Source organism: Hibiscus syriacus, unplaced genomic scaffold (genome assembly GCF_006381635.1).
Source record: "Hibiscus syriacus cultivar Baekdansim isolate YM2019G1 unplaced genomic scaffold, ASM638163v2 tig00113123_pilon, whole genome shotgun sequence".
Taxonomy (NCBI): Eukaryota; Viridiplantae; Streptophyta; class Magnoliopsida; order Malvales; family Malvaceae; genus Hibiscus; species Hibiscus syriacus.
In genome coordinates this window covers 524,871-543,381 of record NW_024063443.1, presented here as the reverse complement: position 1 = coordinate 543,381, position 18,511 = coordinate 524,871, and the positions used below count along the sequence as shown (strand labels likewise).

At 35.3% G+C, this 18,511-nt stretch overlaps 1 protein-coding gene and 1 pseudogene across 1 annotated transcript; one reads left to right on the top strand and one right to left on the bottom strand.

The window, feature by feature from the left end:
• Positions 1–7,768: 7,768 nt before the first annotated feature.
• LOC120185375 lies at positions 7,769–15,697 on the top strand (annotated as a pseudogene).
• A 1,920-nt stretch (positions 15,698–17,617) lies between these two features.
• LOC120185374 (glycerol-3-phosphate 2-O-acyltransferase 6-like) lies at positions 17,618–18,267 on the bottom strand. The gene is made up of 2 exons (XM_039189615.1): positions 17,924–18,267; positions 17,618–17,876 (listed from the first exon to the last, which is right to left on the bottom strand). The coding sequence occupies exons 1-2, from the start codon at positions 18,265–18,267 to the stop codon at positions 17,618–17,620; spliced, it is 603 nt and encodes a 200-aa protein (XP_039045546.1).
• Between the last annotated feature and the right edge of the window lie 244 nt (positions 18,268–18,511).

Sequence of the window (18,511 nt, the reverse complement as noted above, 5' to 3'; positions counted from 1 at the left end):
TTCATTTTTGTTTTTGTGGGTATTATGAAAATGGGGAAAACCCAGAAAGCTAACGTATTGGAAAAAAAGGAGCAGGTGTTGCCTTGAGTAAGAGAAATTATCGTAGGAATGTCTATGTGGCGTCTTTGCTCTGACGATGGATCAAATTATCGTTGGGAGGCTATCGGTCTAGTCTCGCCGTCGAAACTCGATGATGACTCGAAAGGAACTTCTATTGCTCCATATCTTTCCATGGTCGATCTCCTACTTGAAGGTAATAATCTATAAATCTTTAAGCCGCTATATACTATTTTTCTATGGTCACTAAAATTTCATAGATCTTACGCATGTAGGATCTTCGAAGCTTATTTAGAACGATGATAGAGGAGTGGATAAATACCCGATGTTTAGAACCGAATTTGGCAACTCTGTGGCGTTGAAAGAATCTTCAATTGCAAAAGCAATATATATCCTCAATGAAGACGATGTTTCTTCTACTGTTACTCCAAGTAAATATTTATATCATCTATTTAAATTTATTTTAATGTATGATTCATTTCCCAAGCCACCTCCAATCAAGTTTCATCGTGTAGGTAGAAGTCCGTTATCTGTTTCAAGTGAAGCACTGAAGAACGCAAAGAGTCTTCTTGGTGAACCGGAGGTAGGGGATTTATTTGGTGAAATGGATGAACAATTTCTCCATATAGAGTTTACAGGGAGGAAAAACTTAATGATGCGTCGTCAAACAAGGAAAACAACTTTCCTACGTCCTTCCCCCCACGAAGGAGCGGAACTAAATATATTCTAGTGAACAATATGATGCAGACTGTTTATGCATAACTTTAATGTTTCTAAATTTTAATGTATTTTCTTGTTAAGTATATTTATGCATAACTTATGGCTTAATTGAAAAGTATGGATGTTGGTAATTAGGTTAAACTACAAGATAGTAAATTTATGTTATGTACAACATAAATTAAATATTTAAAGAATGTTAATCTTATATAAATCAATGTATTTAGCAGCGTTTGTATCAAAAACCCCGCTATAGGTTCATCAATAGTAGTGTTTTTGACAACAAACGCTGCAATAGGTTCAACCATACATTTAATTTAATGTTTATCAATTTTAATTTATTTTGTTGTTAGGTTTTATTTTGCATAACTTGTGGGTTAATTAAAATGTATATTTGTTAATTAGATAAAGCTACATATATCAGTCAGTTTAGCTGATGTAGAGTAGAAATTAAATATGTAAAATCATTTTTATCTAAATAAAGGTAATTAGCGGCGTTTGTAAAATGCCACTAACTTTAGACATATAGCGGCGTTTTTTAATAAACGCCGCAACATATTAGTACTTTAGCGGCATTTTAAAAAAAAATACCGTAACAGGGTTCACATATAGTGGCGTTTTGGTAACAAACGCCGCAAATGATTCGGACTTTAGTGGCATTTTGATTGAAAACGCTGCAAATGTTTTTTATTTAAATGTCATTAACTTTAGACATATAACGGTGTTTTTTAATAAATGCCGAAACAGATTAGTACTTTAGCAGCGTTTTGACAAAAATGCCGCAATAGGGTTCACATATAGCGGCGTTTTGGTAACAAACCGCAAATGTTTTTATTTAAACGTCATTAACTTTAGACATATAGCGGCGTTTTTAATAAACACCGCAACAGATTAGTACTTTAGCAACGTTTTGACAAAAATGCCGCAATAGGTTGCACATATAGCGGCGTTGTAGTAACAAATGCCGTAAATTAACGATACATTTGTGGCGTTTTGACAAAAAAACGCCGTAAATGTTTTTAACATTAGTTGCGTTTATAATTACAAACGTCGCAATTGGTTACCCTTTAGTGGCGTTTGTATTGTTAAACGCCGTAAAGTCTTTTTTAATTCACCATTCTCCCTAGCCATTTTCCCATCACGTTTTTCCTTCACTGCGCCCAGCATCCTTCGCCTCCAACGTCGTCGCTTCCAATAATCTTCGGTCAAGAACTAAAATCCAACCCAGTATTTCTTAACCCTTTTCCCCTTGTTTCCCTTTGATTTCTCTCTGATTTCATACTGGGGAAAAATTACACGGCGAAAACGAGAAGCTTTTCGCAATACCCAAGTTAGGCTTTCTTTCTCTTAGTTGTTGATTCAACAAGAATATTGGGTTTTAGTTTCTCTTGCTGGCTTGACTTTAGTGACTTGTAATAAGCAGTTTCCTAATGTTTTCATCTTATTTCTTTGTAGTGTCTTCATCAAACTATTTCAGGGCATGCATATTCCGAGAAGGATGTTGATGCTGCTGCCAATACCACTTACAAATGACTTGAGAAGTGTCTGCTGAAATATATTCTCGAAAATTCCCTAGGTCTGATCATCAATTTCACCTTCGTCTTGATGTTACTGTTGCAGATTGCTCGATTTTTAGTAGCAATGGCGCCCTTACTATCTTTTCAAAAGGAAGTTTTGCATTTATGTGGTTGTTAGTCAAATGTTAGTCAAATGTCTTTTACCCTTATTTTGCATTTATATGATTGTATCCTTCCATTTTTCTTTCATCGTGAAACTTTCAGTAGAGTATGCAGTCAATTTCATGAGTTCTTTTTGTTATCATTCTATTTTGGTTCTGGTGTTCTATTACTATTATCTGAGTTGCTAATTTTTAATTTTTTTGTAAATCTTTTATAAATGGTTCATGAAATTAGTTTTTCTCGAGGATTAAGTATTTTCTGAATTTATGTTGATTGACTCTCTTTTTTCCAACAGTCGAACACGCATCAGAACTCCTGTCAAAGGGCATGCATGTAAGCATCTCCAGGTGAGTCTTTCTTGAGGTTTTTTTTTTATTAATAAAGTTGTGGAACTTGAAGTTTTACAGCAGTTTCCCTGAGTTAATAGCTCACTACATCCTGAATTCCTTATGGCGAATTTTGATCCTCTTAAACCTTCATCACTAAATCCTGCTTTCATTTCGAAAAGCTTGACTAAAAATATATACTTCAAGTAACAATTTCTTACTTACCTAGTCGTGTTGCAATTCTCATGGTAGTTTGGTTCCTCTTGTTCCTGGTGTTTATAAAATTTCTTTGATTTGGTGTAGTGCTTTGATTTCAATAACTATGTTGACATAAACTCTAGAAGACCATCCTGGCGCTACCCACATTGCAATCAACATGTTATGTGTGACTTGTGCAATTTTATATTAAAACAAGCAGGGGTGAAAGTATACACTAACTAACAATATACCAACTCTTAGTTTCAGAATCGGTTTATGTAAACCTTACTTGTCAGTGATTTTTTATTGTGGATGAAAGTTACTTATATTGAACTGATTTTTAATTAAAGCTGAAATGATTATAGATCTTATTGCTGGTTGTTTGTATATAACTTTGCACATATGACCAAGGGAGGTGTTAGAATGTTTTGATCGTGGGGTCAAACTTTGAGGAATTAAAACATCTAAAAACGCCTAGAGGTTAATCAATAAAGATTGAAAAGAAAGGAAAAGTTTTCACCAAATTAGGGAGAGCTTGAGTACCTATCTTGTAACAATTCTAAAGAGAGTTGGAAATTTAAAACAGAAGTGATGAATGCTGAAATAAAAAAAAAAATACTTTTTACTCAATTCTGATGGCTTCTTGGATCTTATTATTGCGTGATTACTTTTATGTAACATTTTCTGTTTTGGGTCGGATTTGTTTGTTGAAGCATTCCAAATTTTGTGTCTTTGTTTGATTTCTTTTTTCCTTGGTTTGGATTTTGGTAGAATTGTCATCAACTTGGGTCATAGAGTTAGTTATTTCTTTTCCAATTCTGTTAATGATTTGAGCTAGACTTGAAATTTCTGAATAGTTCTTCCAATTCTTGCAAGTTTAGAATGCTGAATCAAGGAATCATTTTTAGCATTATTCCTTAGAAATAGAATGTTGAATCATGGAATCATTTTCAGCATTATTCCCTAGAAATAGAATGTTGAATCATGGAATCATTTTCAGCATTATTCATTTTTTATTTAAATTTCACTGTTGTTTGCTGAGGAATTAGACCATTGTGTCTTGTTGTACATGCTTCATTTCCAGCTGTAACAATCTTTAGGATCGTATCTGGCTCTGAAGAACATGGGAAACTACGTTGTCTATCAAGTTGTCTTTTTTATTTTCTTTAGATATTATAGTAAAGATAATTGTACCAAGGTCCGTTTACTGTGCAAGTGAATTGAAATCAGAAGATTCCTTTGATTGATTAAATCTTTTCACAGTGCAGCACTGGTGTTTTATTGACGATTTGCTTCTTCTAAATCTAACTTGGTAATTTGATAATAGTCTTTCAATTCCGTGCAATTGAACTGTCCATTTAACTTGTGTAGTCTATACTGCGATGGTTGCATGGGGAAGTTTGTGTATTTTAACTTTATTGTTGCAATTTACATCTTACGCTGGTTCATTATTTGTTATTATAGCTGCCCTAAACTTATTCTATTTGGAAAAATTCAATAAAGAAGGGGACTGGAGGCCTTGTGTAAATAAGTCATCTGAAGGTATGCAACTATGGGTTATTCCCTTCATTTTATATTAAGCGGTATGTTATGATTATGATTCTGTAGCTTCTTTGATATTAATTATTACAAGTAATATCCATATGTAAGTCTCTTTAACACAATTTTTTTCTTTGCCCTGGCAACCATAATATCCATATGTAATTCTCAACCATATGCTGAACTCCGTTATCAATTTCGGGTATTATTTTTCCGTTTTTATTTCGCATTTTCATTAATCTGGTTATAGGGAAATTACTCGTTTATTTCCCAACATAACCAGTTACTTCAAACATAATTTAGAAAATGCCACATCATAATTACTTAAGACTATTATTCTAGTAAGATATAAAACTTGAAACTAATAGAATTCACGATGAGAACAAGGAAAAACCAGAGTCAACACGCATATGCATTCCTAGGAAATTATGATAAAAGCAATCAACAACATCAACAGGATTCTGAAACTTTTAGTTAGCACATTGAACTTGAGAAAAACATAAGCTAAAGTGGAGAATATATATAGTTAAAAAATCTATGATTTTTATCACAAGAGGTGTACTTCAGGAAATCTTCAATTTCGGAAATGAGCACTTAAGAACAAGATATCATAATATTAAAGAAATGCCTATGGCTACAAGAATCCAATCGCTCATTAAACCTTAGACAACGTGATTTGTTTGTGTGAAAACATACCTGATGGTCGGCAATTGGTGACTAGAAACTGACGACAACAGCTTGATGCGACGTGACGTTGATGACTGGTGGTGCAAAGGTGGTCACCCGCGACGTGACGGCGGTGAGTGGTGCACCGATTTGTCAAATATAAAACTGCTAATTCGAGGAAGATTTGGGGATAAAACAAATAAGGGATCGGGGCAGAATGGGGATATCTGATAAATGAAAGGACAATGGCGGGGTTTATATTAAAAATGCCATAAAAGGATAAAACTATTGCAACATTTATTACGAAAACGCCACTAAGGAACAAAACTATTGCGGCATTTATTACAAAAACACTACTAAATTACACAGTTATTGCGGTGTTTATGTCAAAAATGCCAATAAAGTACATTTTTTAGCGACGTTTGGTAACAAATGCCACTAAATTAAGAGTATTTTACGGCATTTAATTAAAAAAACACCGCTATAAATGATAATATACAACTCTATTATGGCGTTTATGTCAAAAACGCCACTAAAGTACAACTTTTTAGCGGCGTTTGGTAATAAACGCCACTAAATTAATAGTATTTTGCGGTGTTTGATTAAAAATACCGCTATAAATGACAATATACAACCATTTTACGGTGTTTGTTTAAAAAACGCCACTAAAGTATTACTCTTTAGTTGCGTTTTTGGATACAAACGCCGCAAAAGGTCATATCTATAGCGGCGTTTTTGTATACAAACGCCGCTAATTACCTTTTATTTAGATAATATTAGTTGATTTTACATATTTCATTTCTGCTCTACATCAACTAAATTGACTGATATATGTAGCTTTATATAATTAACAACAACCATACATTTTAATTAAGACATAAGTTATGCATAAAAATACTTAACAACAAAATTCCTTACAATTTAGAAACATTAAAGTTTTTGCATAAACAGTCTTCACCATATTGTTCAGTAGAATTTAGTTGTGCTCCTTCGTGGGGAAAGAACGTAGGAAAGTTATTTTCCTTGTTTGATGACGCATCGTTAAGTTTTTCCTCCGTGTAAACTCTATATGGAGAAACTTTTCATCCATTTCACCAAATAAATCCCCTACCTCTGATTCACTAAGAAGACTCCTTGTGCGCTTTATTGCTTCACTTGAAATAGATAACGACCTTCCACCTACAGTATGAAACTTGATTTGATGTGGCTTGGGAACTGAATCAAACATTAAAATAAATTTAAATAGATTATATAAACGTTTACTTGGAGTAACAGTAGAGGTAACGTCGTCTTCATTGAGGATAGATATTGCTTTTGCAATTGAAGATTCTTTCAACGCCATAGAGTTACCAAATTCAGTTCTAAACATCGGGTATTTATCTACTCCTCTATCATTGTTCTCAATAAGCTTCGAAGATCCTACATGCGTACTATCTATTAAATTTGAGTGAGCGTACAAAAACAAATATATCGGCTGAAGGATCCATAGATTATTACCTTCAAGTAGGAGATCGGCCATGGAAGGGTATGGAGCAGTAGGAGTTCCATTCGGGTCATCATCGAGTTTCGACGGCGAGACCAGACCGATAGCCTCCCAACGATAATTTGATCCATCGTCAGAGCAAATACGCCACGTAGACATTCCGACGATAATTTCTCTTACTCAAGGCAACACCTGCTCTCTTTTTTCTCAAATACGTTAGCTTTCTGGGTTTTCCCCATTTTCAGAATACCAACAAAAACAAAAATGAAAAAGATCATTACTGATAAGAGGGATCAAACCATGTAATTGTGTTATAGTTCGTTGGTGAGAGGGCCAATTTGGTCGCCGGGATAGACAAAAGATAGTGTCGCTTGGAATCATACGAGGGTCGTTGTTGTACCAGATAAGAAGCTTTGAGGGAAGAAGAGTTGAAATGATTTTAGGGTTCGAGTAAGAGAAAAGAGAGGATCATATATTTAACATTTTTCGGCGTTTTTAAAAAACGCCACTATATCACATGTTTTTTACGGCGTTTATACAAAAACGCCACTATTGATTAACACTATTGTGGCGTTTGTCTAAAAACGAGACTAAATTATTTTTTATTGCGGCGTTTGTTTGAAAAACGGCACTTAAAAAAACCCTATTATGACGTTTAAAGTATAAACGCCGCTAAATTACCACTTTATTACGGCGTTTGGGCTAAAATGCCGCAAAAATTTCTACTCTATTACGGCATTTTTATAATAAATGCCGATATTGATTAACCCTTCTATGGTGTTTGTCTAAAAACGACGCAAAAGTATTATTCATTGCGGCGTTTGTTAGAAAACGCCACTAAAAACCACCATATTGTGACATTTTTGGTAAAAACGCCGCTATATTTCTACTCTATTGCAGCGTTTGTACAAAAAGCACCGCTAAAGTATCAATTTCTAGTGATTGGATTGTAAACGCAGCTATATGTTTAACTTTTGTGGCGTTTACTCTCCAAACGCTGGTACAGAACAATTTTATTGTAGCGGTTTAGTGAGCTTGATGATCATTTGAATTGAGAGTTGTTTACCTGCCACCTTGTTTCCTGAAGAGATTGTTTTTTAGGAATGGTTCCCTTTTTGAATTTCATCAAAAAAATTCCCCTGTTGGAGAGCTTCTACTTCTGCATTGGTTCATTGCAACTTATTCTGCGGGATGGTGTTTGGTTGATTAGGTTTTGTGTGTTGGGGTTTGTTGGGTACAGAAGATTCCTTATTGCTGGTTAGTTTGTATGATTGTAATCAATAGCGAGAGCTAATTAGTTTTTAGTTTCGTTTGTTTTGGTCTTGTTTATGCCTAGTGGTGTGTACCATTTTCCTCCATTTAGGATTAAATAGATTTTTAATGAGGCACACAAGTAGATTTAGGTGTATGTTTCAGATATTTATAATAAAATTATTTTGCCGAGAAAAAAAAAACTAAACCCTTAAGTTCAACGTTAGTATTAGTATACTCGATTTTTCATTTTAGTATTTGTTTATTTATTTTGTAAATATCTTATTGATGGTTATGGTAGGGGCTGGCATGGGCTATAGTTCCTTTATATAATCTTATATTGATACATGATAAGAATTATACTTTATCTTTTAAAATGATAAATTTTAATTTTTAATATTACATAGTATTACTATAATAATACATTTATATTTTAAATTTTTATAACAACTTATAATTTAATTTTGTTTTCTCAAGAGTTTTATTGGCTTTGTCCAATTTTTAATATCCCTTCTTAAATATCTTCAGTAAAATGCCCTTTTTTTGTTTGTACCTTTTTATTTCCTTTTCTTGTTTCTTCCTTCCTACTTCTAAGCATTGCTAAATTGTGATAACTTAAACATGCTACAGTCGATTTCATGTGGTGAACTGATAAAGGCACCATTGCGTTGCTGTTCTTAGCAAATGCTTTATAAGCAGAAACTGTTACAATATTGAGGTGTGATTTATGTATTTAATATTTTGATGGAAAAAACTATGTTTGGTTTTCAAAGCATTTGTACAGCTTTAATGTTTAAATGATGCTTCAGATTTGTTGTTTCCTTTGGGAGTCATATTAATTTCCATGGCATCTGAGAGTTATATTTTACTTGTGACAGGAACCACCGGGTGGTGCACATGCAGGTGTTGAAAAGTCAGTCAAAATTAATGTATGGCAGCCGCTGAAGATGATTCAAAATTTTGGGCAGCTAATTTTTGTTGAAAAAATAGTATGGGAAAATTAAAAATTTAATCCCTACACTTTAGGGTATTTATAAGATTAGTCCTTAAGTTTCAACTATAAATACCATAACCCATTTAGCTTCAAGATCATCCCAAATCATTTTTTTCTCCCAATACTAGAGAGTTTTCTTGTTAGTTGTGAGTATTTTTTGTAAACACCTGTAAATTTTCTCTCTTTAGTAAAAGATCTACAGCAGTCTGAAGACGTAGGCATAATTGGCCGAAATTAGTTATCAATTTCAGGTATTATTATTCTGCTTTTATTTCGCATTCTCACTAATCTAGTTATAGGAAAAATTTAGTCCCTATACTTTAGGGTATTTACAAGATTAGTCCTTAAACTTTAACTATAAATAACCTAACCCATTTAGCTTCAAAAGCATCCCAAACCATTCTAGCTTTCTCCCAATACTAGAGAATTTAGATAGTTTTCTTGAGAGTTGTTTTCTTCTTTTTATCAAGAGAGAAATGTCATTATTTTCTCCTTGTTAGATCGACAAAAGTTGTAATTCTTATTTTTTTCATAGTGAAATTCTTCTATCTTTACCCGTGGTTTTTACCCTATATTATTTAGGGGTTTTCCACATAAATTTTAGTTTTTTTTTTAATTTTCTCTCTTTAGTAAAAGATCTACAGCAGTCTGGAGACGTAGTCATAATTGGCCGAACTCCGTTATCAATTTCGGGTATTATTATTCCGCTTTTATTTTGCATTTTCACTAATCTGTTTATAGGAAAAATTTAGTCCCTATACTTTAGGTATTTACAAGATTAGTCCTTAAGCTTCAACTATAAATATCCTAACCCATTTAGCTTCAAAATCATCACAAATCATCCTAGCTTTCTCCCAATACTAGAGAATTTAGAGAATTTTCTTGAGAGTTGTTTTCTTCTTTTTATCAAGAGAGAATTGTGATTGTTTTCTCCTTGTTAGATCGAGAGAAGTTGTAATTCCTATTTTCTCATAGTGAAATTATTCTACCTTTGCCCGTATTTTTTACCCTATATTATTTAGGGGTTTTCCACGTAAAATTTATGTCTTCTTTATCTTCATTTTTATTTTCTCAATTTATCAGTTACGATTTTGCTATATCCAATAGTCAGATTTTGAAATAATATTCACGAAATTTACTATTCATGTAATAGTAACCTCGCAGAAAAACTGAAAAAATTTACCACCAAAAACTCTTGATACAAGTTTGTTAACGGAGGTATTCTAATACACGATGGTTCGCAGGAATTTTCAGAAACGATAAAAAAGAAGCCATATTCGAGTGGGAGCGATGGATGCACGAAGGGAAGGTGAAAATTGAGAAGTTCGATGGTGTGGGCTTTTACTTTTGGAAGATGCAGATTGAAGATTTTTTGTACCAGAAAAAAATATATCAACCTCTCACAGGAAAGCAACCAGAGGGCATGAAGGATGAAGAATGGGCTCTTCTTGACAGACAAGCCCTCGGAGTTATCCGACTAACGTTATCCCGCAATGTTGATTTCAACATAGCAAAGGAAAAGACCACGGCAGGTCTTATGGCGGCTCTCTCCAGTGTGTATAAGAAGCCATCGGCCTCAAACAAAGTTCACTTGATGAGGCGATTATTCAATTTGCGGATAACGGAAGCTCCATCAGTGGCTCAACACCTAAATGAACTCAACACAATCACAACCCAGTTGAGTTCTATGGAAATTGAATTCGATGTTGAAATACGAGCTTTAATTCTCTTATCATCTCTACCAGACAGTTGGAATGTTACTGTTACAGCAGTCAGCAGCTCGTCGGAAAACAATAAATTAAAATTTGACAATATTCGGGATCTGGTATTGAGTGAAACAATTCGACAGAGAGAATCGGGTGAAGCATCAAGCTCATCAACCTTGCACACGGAGTCTAGAGGGATAACTTCATAAAAAAATCCAAATAGTGGCAGATCGAAATCTAGAAAGGGAAAGAAATATATTAACTGTTATAATTGCGACAAGAAGTGTAACTTTAAAATAGATTATTGAGCACTGAAGAAAGATACCTGCGCACAGGAATCTGCCAACATGACAGAGGAAACAGGTGATGCAATGATTCTAAGCGTCAACAGTCCGATTGAATAATGGATCTTGGATTCAGGGGCATCTTTCCACACCACCCCATGCCAAGAAATCATGGAGGACTATGTCAATGGTGATTTTGGAAAGGTTTATCTAGCTGATAATGAAATCTTGAAGATCGTCGGAAAAGAAGACATTCGATTAAAGTTGCTAAACCAGACCACCTGGAAGCTAAAAGGAGTGAGACATATTCTTGGCCTCAAAAGAAATTTGATTTCTGTAGGACCTTTTCAGGCTGTGAATGGAAGATTACCAAAGGAGCACTTGTTATTGCTCGCGGTAAGAAGACTGGTACTCTCTGTGTAACCTCAAACTTGGAGAATACCATTACAACAGCAGATGCTGATGGAAATCAAACCTATGGCACCAAAGGCTTGGTCATATGAGCGAGAAAAGGATGAATACACTTTTGTCAAAAGGGAAGTTGTCGAATCTAAAGAGTATAGATGTCGGACTATGTGAGGATTGTATCTTTGGCAAACAAAAGAAAGTTTGTTTTACAAAGATTGGCAAGACACCCAAGGCATAAAAGTTAGAGTTGGTTCATATTGATGTATGAGGACCATCTCCAGTTCCATCTCTTGCAGGCTCACTATATTATATCACCTTCATCTATGATTCTACAAGGAAGGTGTGGGTTTATTTTCTGAAGAATAAATTAGAAGTCTTTGATACCTTCAGAAAATGGAAGGTCATGGTGGAAAATGAAACTGGTTTGAAAGTCAAGTGGTTGATGTCTGATAATGGAGAAGAGTACAGAAATAGTAGATTTAGAGTATTTTGCGCAAACAATGGAATCAAGATGGAGACAACAATTCCCATGACATCGCAGCAGAATGACGTAACAAAGCGCATGAACAGAACTTTGAATGAACATGCCAGAAGTATGAGGATACATGCCGGATTGCCCAAATTGCTATGGGTTAAAGCTATCAAAACTGCAGCTTACCTGATCAACCGTGGGCCCTTGGTTCCCTTGGATGGCAGAATATCAGAGGAAGTTTGGAGCAAAAAAGAAATAAACCTTTCACACTTAAGAGTGTTTGGTTGTATTTCTTATGTACACATAAATTCTGTAGAAAAAAGTAAATTTGATTCTAAGTTTAACAAATGTGTCTTTGTTGCTTATGGTGGTGATAAGTTTGGTTACCCTTTTTGGGACTACGAAAATCGAAAGATCATCAGAAGCAGAGATGTCATTTTCAATGAGAATGTGATGTACAAAGACATGTCAACCATAGAATCAAGTAGCTCCAATATCAAAGCTGAAACAAAGGAATTTGTTGAGTTTGAGGAGATTTCTGGAAATGATGTTCATATTAGTCCTGAATCAGTTCAAGAAGAACCAGGCACACCAGAACTGAGACGCTCCTCTAGAATTCCTAAACCAACCCAGCGTTATTCGCCTTCTTTGCACTACTTGTTGTTGATTGGCAATGGTGAACCAGAGTGCTATGATGAAGCAATGCAGGTGGAGGATTCAGTCAAGTGTGAGTCTTCCATAAAAGATGAGATGGACTTGCTTATGTCAAATCAAACGTGGGAATTAGCTGAATTACCACTAGGCAAGAAAGCGCTCCATAACAAGTGGGTTTACAGGATCAAAGAAGAGCGCGATGGGAGAAAATGCTATAAAGCAAGATTGGTTGTCAAAGGTTTTCAGCTAAAAGAAGGTATTGACTACAATGAAATTTTCTCTCCAGTCGTGAAGCTGTCTACAATCAGACTGGTGTTGAAAATTGTAGTTGCAGAGAATCTACATCTTAAGCAGTTAGATGTAAAGACAGCTTTCCTTCATGGTGATTTGGAGGAAGAAATCTATATGAGGCATCCAGAAGGCTTCATAGAGGCAGACAAGAAAAACCTGGTATGCAGGTTGAAGAAGAGCTTGTATGGTTTAAAACAAGCTCCTAGACAGTGGTACAAGAAGTTTGATAGCTTCATGAGTAGCAGTGGTTTTACCATATGCCAACCAGATCATTGTTACTATATCAAGAAGTTCGACAACAACTTCATTATTTTATTGTTGTACGTTGATGACATGCTCGTTGCAGGCTCAAACATGGAAGAGATTATAAACTTGAAGCAAAAATTGTCAAAGCAGTTTGCAATGAAAGATCTGGGCGCTGCAAAGCAGATTATTGGGATGAGGATTAAGAAAGACACAAAGTCGGGGACTTTGATATTATCACAGGCTGAGTACATCAACAAAGTACTCTCCAGGTTTAACATACAAGATGCTAAACTAGTACTTACACCTTTAGGTGTTCATTTTAGACTCTTCTAAGAACAGTCACCAAAGACAGAGGAAGAATGTGTACACATGGGAAAGGTGTCGTATGCCTCAGCAATTGGAAGTCTGATGTATGTCATGGTTTGTACTAGACCAAATATTGCTCAAGTAGTGGGAGTTGTTAGCAAGTACATGAATAATCCGGGCACTGGGAAGCAGTCAAATAGATCCTCATATATCTACAGGGTACCACAAACAAAGCACTTTGTTTCAAAGGTGGAGATACGATACTGACAGACTATGTAGATGCTAACTTAGCCGGAAATATTGACATAAGAAGGAGCACTACAGGGTATGTCTATACTCTAGGATGTACTGCAGTGAGTTGAGTTTCTCAACTATAGAAGATAGTTGCTCTCTCCACAACTGAAGCAGAATATGTCATTGTTGCGGAAGCCAACAACGAGATGGTTTGACTCCAAATTTTCTTGGAAGAGTTAGGCAAGAAACAAGAAAACAATGTATTGTATTGCGATAGTTAAAGTACTATCCATCTAGCAAAGAATCTGTCTTTTCATTCCAGGACGAAACACATACAATTGGGATATCATTTTATCCGGTCTCTTCTTGAAGATAGGATTTTAAAACTTGAAAACATTAGTGGAGCTCAAAATTTGGCATATGTTGACAAAGACAGTGACTACGAACAAACTGAAGTTGTGTTCAGCTTCAGTTGGCATGCTAGAATAACAAGACTAGAAATGTTGTTGCATTGATCGAGGTGTGAAGACATATTAAAATCAATCTTCAAGTGAGAGATTGTTAAAAAGTCAGTTAAAATTGATGCATGGATTCAAAAATTTTGGCAGTTGATTTTTGTTGAAATAATGGCATGGGAAAATTGTAAATTTAGTCTATGCACTTTAGGGTATTTACAAAATTAGTCCTTAAGCTTCAATTATAAATACCCTAACTCATTTAGCTTCAAGATCATCCAAAATCATTTCTTTCTCCCAATACTAGAGAGTTTTCTTGTTAGTTGTGAGTATTTTTTGTAAACACCTGTAAATTTTCTCTCTTTAGTAAAAGATCTGCAGCAGTCTGAAGACGTAGGCATAATTGGCCGAAATCCGTTATCAATTTCGGGTATTATTATTCCTCTTTTATTTCGCATTCTCACTAATCTGGTTATAGGGAAATTTCTCGTTTTATTTCCCAATATCAGGTCCTGCTTGGACTTAACAACAAATAAAAGCTGCAATCAATGAAAATATGGATGCGAGTTCCACTAGCAGTAGTATTCTTCATCAAGAATAATTTTGTAACATATTAACAAAAGTTTTTCTGCAGGAGCTCTTGGCAATGGACACCGAAGAGCTACTGAAGTATCACAATCATAAGTTTAGGAAATTGGGTGGGTTCCAAGAGGGTTTCCCAATAGATCCCAAGAAGAAGGTCCATATGAAAAAGAATGAACAAACGGTACTTAGAACCTCAAATGCATAGTTGGAGGGTGAGATCGAAAAAGTAAAACAACAAATATTGAAATCCAAGGAGTAATCCAGCAATCCTCCTGAGTTCGCTCTGAAGAACGTTGTTGAAAATTTGAAAAAGGAGGTCTATCACGAATACTCTGAGGCCATTAAACAAACGGGCATGAAGGACAGGCTTGAGATGCTAAGAGGAGAAGTTTCAAAAGCAAATTCGAGGGACCAACTCATGAATCCTGTTCTAATGGATAAGATTGAGAAGCTTAAACATGAGCTCAACCAGAAGCTATATCTGCGGCTCCAAATTACACGATCTTAAAACATAAGCTTGGCATGTTGAAGGAGCTCTCTACAGCCAAGAGTCAGTCGAAGGCTGTTACAATGAAGCAGGAAGTTAATAAGAAATTCAATTAAATCAAGGGCCGGCCCGAGATAAATGAGAAGCTTGAAGCATTAGAGGGTGAGGTTCAAAAGTCTGGTTCATCCAGATTTGTTGATTTAGATCAAGGGCTGAAAGACAAATTCTGAAATTGAAGAAAGAGAAAGAATTGGAAATGATTAATGCTCTCGAGTCTGAATGTTGAGGCCGTAAAATCTAATGCAAAGTCAACTTCTCTTTCAATCTTCAAAGACAAGGTGGATAATTTGAATGAAGAAATCAACAAGAAAATCGAAAATGTTGTCAAGTCGTCGGAATTGAAAAATATGATAGAGATATTGAAGCTGGAGATGGCAAAGGCAGAGGATGTTCGGTCAAAAAGTAAGATCGAGACACTAGAACAGCAGATTAAGCAAAGACTTTCGGAAGCTATCAGCTCCTCGGAACTAAAGGAGAAGCATGAAGAGTTGAATTAAGAAATTTCTGAAGCAATTAAATCGTCGGCCGGAGGTAATGGAAGTTTGCAAAAGGAAACCAAGTACGTGGAACCTAAGCTAGAGATGAATTTTGCTGAGTGAATGCAGCTTCTGGTATTTATACATTGTCTGGTTCTTTATTAGCTTTAGATTTCTGATGAATAATCTTACATGATTTTTATTTGATGCATAAGGATGTATACCATTTAGCAGGAGGACCTGGAATAATTATGACTGTTTTACCATCAAACGCATTGGGTGTTTCCTATCCTCTGTTTTGACCAATTAGTTGCCGGTAGCATAAGATGGTTATGTTATCACAAGGTTATAATAAAAATTAGCTTGCCCCATTTTTTGCCCGACAAGCCCCGAAGGTTTCCAACAACTAATTGAAGGAACTCTCACCTGATGCTGTAACACTGAAATTACCAGGTTGGGGCTCCATCAAAAGAAAATTTTCTAGGCTGAAACTTTTTTTTTATTGGAAACACATTTTTAGCGAATCCAAAGTGTGGCAATGGGTGGTATGTCCTTATGTAACTGCTCGGTTCGAGCAGCATTGTTCTGTTTGTAGGGCGTATGAGTTTATCCAAATAAAGAACATGATAGATACTATAATGGGATCAAACAAAAAAAATGATTAAAAAAAATCTCTAGCTCATCTTTTTTCATGAAATAATAATAGTATAGCTTTTCTCATGAAAAACGTTAATGATTGTATTATAATATGTTGGAGTTAGAAAGAAAAAAAATCTATCAATTCATTGTAGTCTAAAGTGACAAAAATATATGTAATTAACACAATAAACAAAACCAAAACAATGTCATACGATTGCCTATAACACCAAATGCATTCTACGAGAGATTATCCTGATCTGGCTTACATTACATGAATTACTTGCTTATGGCTGTGATGTGAAGTCCTAATTACTTATTCAACACATAATGCACATTTAACCACATTCCATATTTAATGGGAAAAGTTAACGGTAAATAACACAAATGGTCCCAAATTATGATATTGCTTTATTGAGTCTCTTGACTATTAAAAGTTAATCAATGATTTCTCGACTATAGGGAGTTGCTTTGTTGAGTCTCTCGACTATTAAAAGTTATAAAATAGTCACTCAACTATTCATTATGTTCCAAACTCATTGTTTTTCGTTTAAAAAATTAACGGTCGTCTGAGTTGGACGTTAACATGTTGACTGGGATATGATAGTTGTTTAAGATTATGAGATCATATTTTTATCATATCTCAGTCAGCAAGTTAACGTACAGTTCAGACCGTCCTCAAGAAAAAGACGAGTTTGGAACATAATAAATAGTCGGGTGGCCATTGCGTAACTTTTAATAGTTAAGGGACTCAACAAAGCGACTCCCTATAGTCGGATGACCATTTTGTACTTTTTATTAGTTGAGAGACTTAATAAAGTGACATCCTATAATTGAGGGACCAATTATGTACTTTACCCAAAAAGTTAATAAGACGACAAATGAATAATAATTAAATTGTATCTATAGAAGCTGACAAATGACGACAAATTATATAGTATATGTGATTGTAGTGATGATATCTTGGTGTCAGTCATGATTTCGTCCAGAGGAAATTGTGAACCGATCATTAATTTGCTGATTGAAGTAACCAATGTGTCCAATTTTTGTTCGAGAGAAACACGACCATGGGTTCTGGCATTCATAGCCTGCTTTCCCTTCCTAATGAACCCCAATGTCCCATACACCACCGTCCGTACGCTGTTCACAACTTCAATGGCTGATTTTCCACCTTTGCATTGCATTCTTGGCACCACGTATCCTTCCTACACATACCAACCAAAATCAATGTGTATATATAGTTACGTACATGACACAAACGGAGATTTTTATATTAAAGGCAATAAACTTATTAAATTTTAGTACGTGAAAAATAATTATAAATAAAAAGTATAAATAAAATATTAAAAAATATATATATGATAATTTAATTTTTTTTTGGAATATGGCCGTTCCGTCCACTCTCCTCTATCCATCCATGGACTCGCATAAAAGATAAAGGATGAGGGTTTCATTAACCTTGCATAATGACATGAAATCATGGTCAGTTTCTCTGTCTCCCAGTCCGAAATCTGGCAAACTTGTGGCATCCCTTTTGTGTTCTCCGGCCAGAATCCCCGGTTTCATGGTAAACCCAGTTGCCCTGCCTGATTTTGTTACATGCAACTCTGTTCCAATAACCTTATCGGCTCCCAAAACCGCTTTAGCAAATGATTCCACCATGATTCTAGGATTTGCAGTAACAACGTATCTTTTGCCAAATGAGCTAAATACTCTCCAGGTCTCGGGATGAACATCCTCGGAATAGAACTGCGGCAACTCGAAACGAGCTCGATGTTTCCGATTTTTAACCCAGCAAAGCAGATGAAAAGGAAGGCTTTATTGGCTGCGGATTCAGATATGAACAAGTTCGGCAAATACACAAACTGAAGGGATGCTAGGAGAACATGTGCTCTTGTAAGACCGCCAGCTTCGAGAGCAATAAGCATGAAATACAGTAAAGGGTTTGGTGACACGAGAAGTGTTCCGTTAAAGTCCGCGCCCACCTTCTCGTTCGATCTTCCCTCGATTCTACATTTTGAAATCGGTTCGAAGCGACGGTGAGTCCCCATCACCATGGTAAAGAGATAGGCAAATGCAACTCAAAACAGAGAGAAGATGGGGATTGGGAATGACGTTGAAGATATTTGTTGCTGGGTTTATATATGTACGTAGGATGAAAAGGCAAGGTCGAGTTGAGACAAAAGTATAAAGTTTCTAATCAAAACGGTTATTGGTTAGGAGAGTACTAACGTTTAAAAATGCAAATATTTTGTTTTCGGTCATCTATTTACGTATACATTTGAGTATTTGTGAAGATGT

What these genes read in the sequence shown, in the direction of transcription:
- LOC120185374 (XM_039189615.1), bottom strand. Translation starts at nt 18,267, where the DNA reads ATGGTGATGGGGACTCACCGTCGCTTCGAACCGATTTCAAAATGTAGA. An exon ending in TTCATCCCGAGACCTGGAGA is followed by an intron (nt 17,877 to 17,923) that starts GTATTTAGCTCA and finishes TGCAAATCCTAG; the next exon opens with AATCATGGTGGAATCATTTG.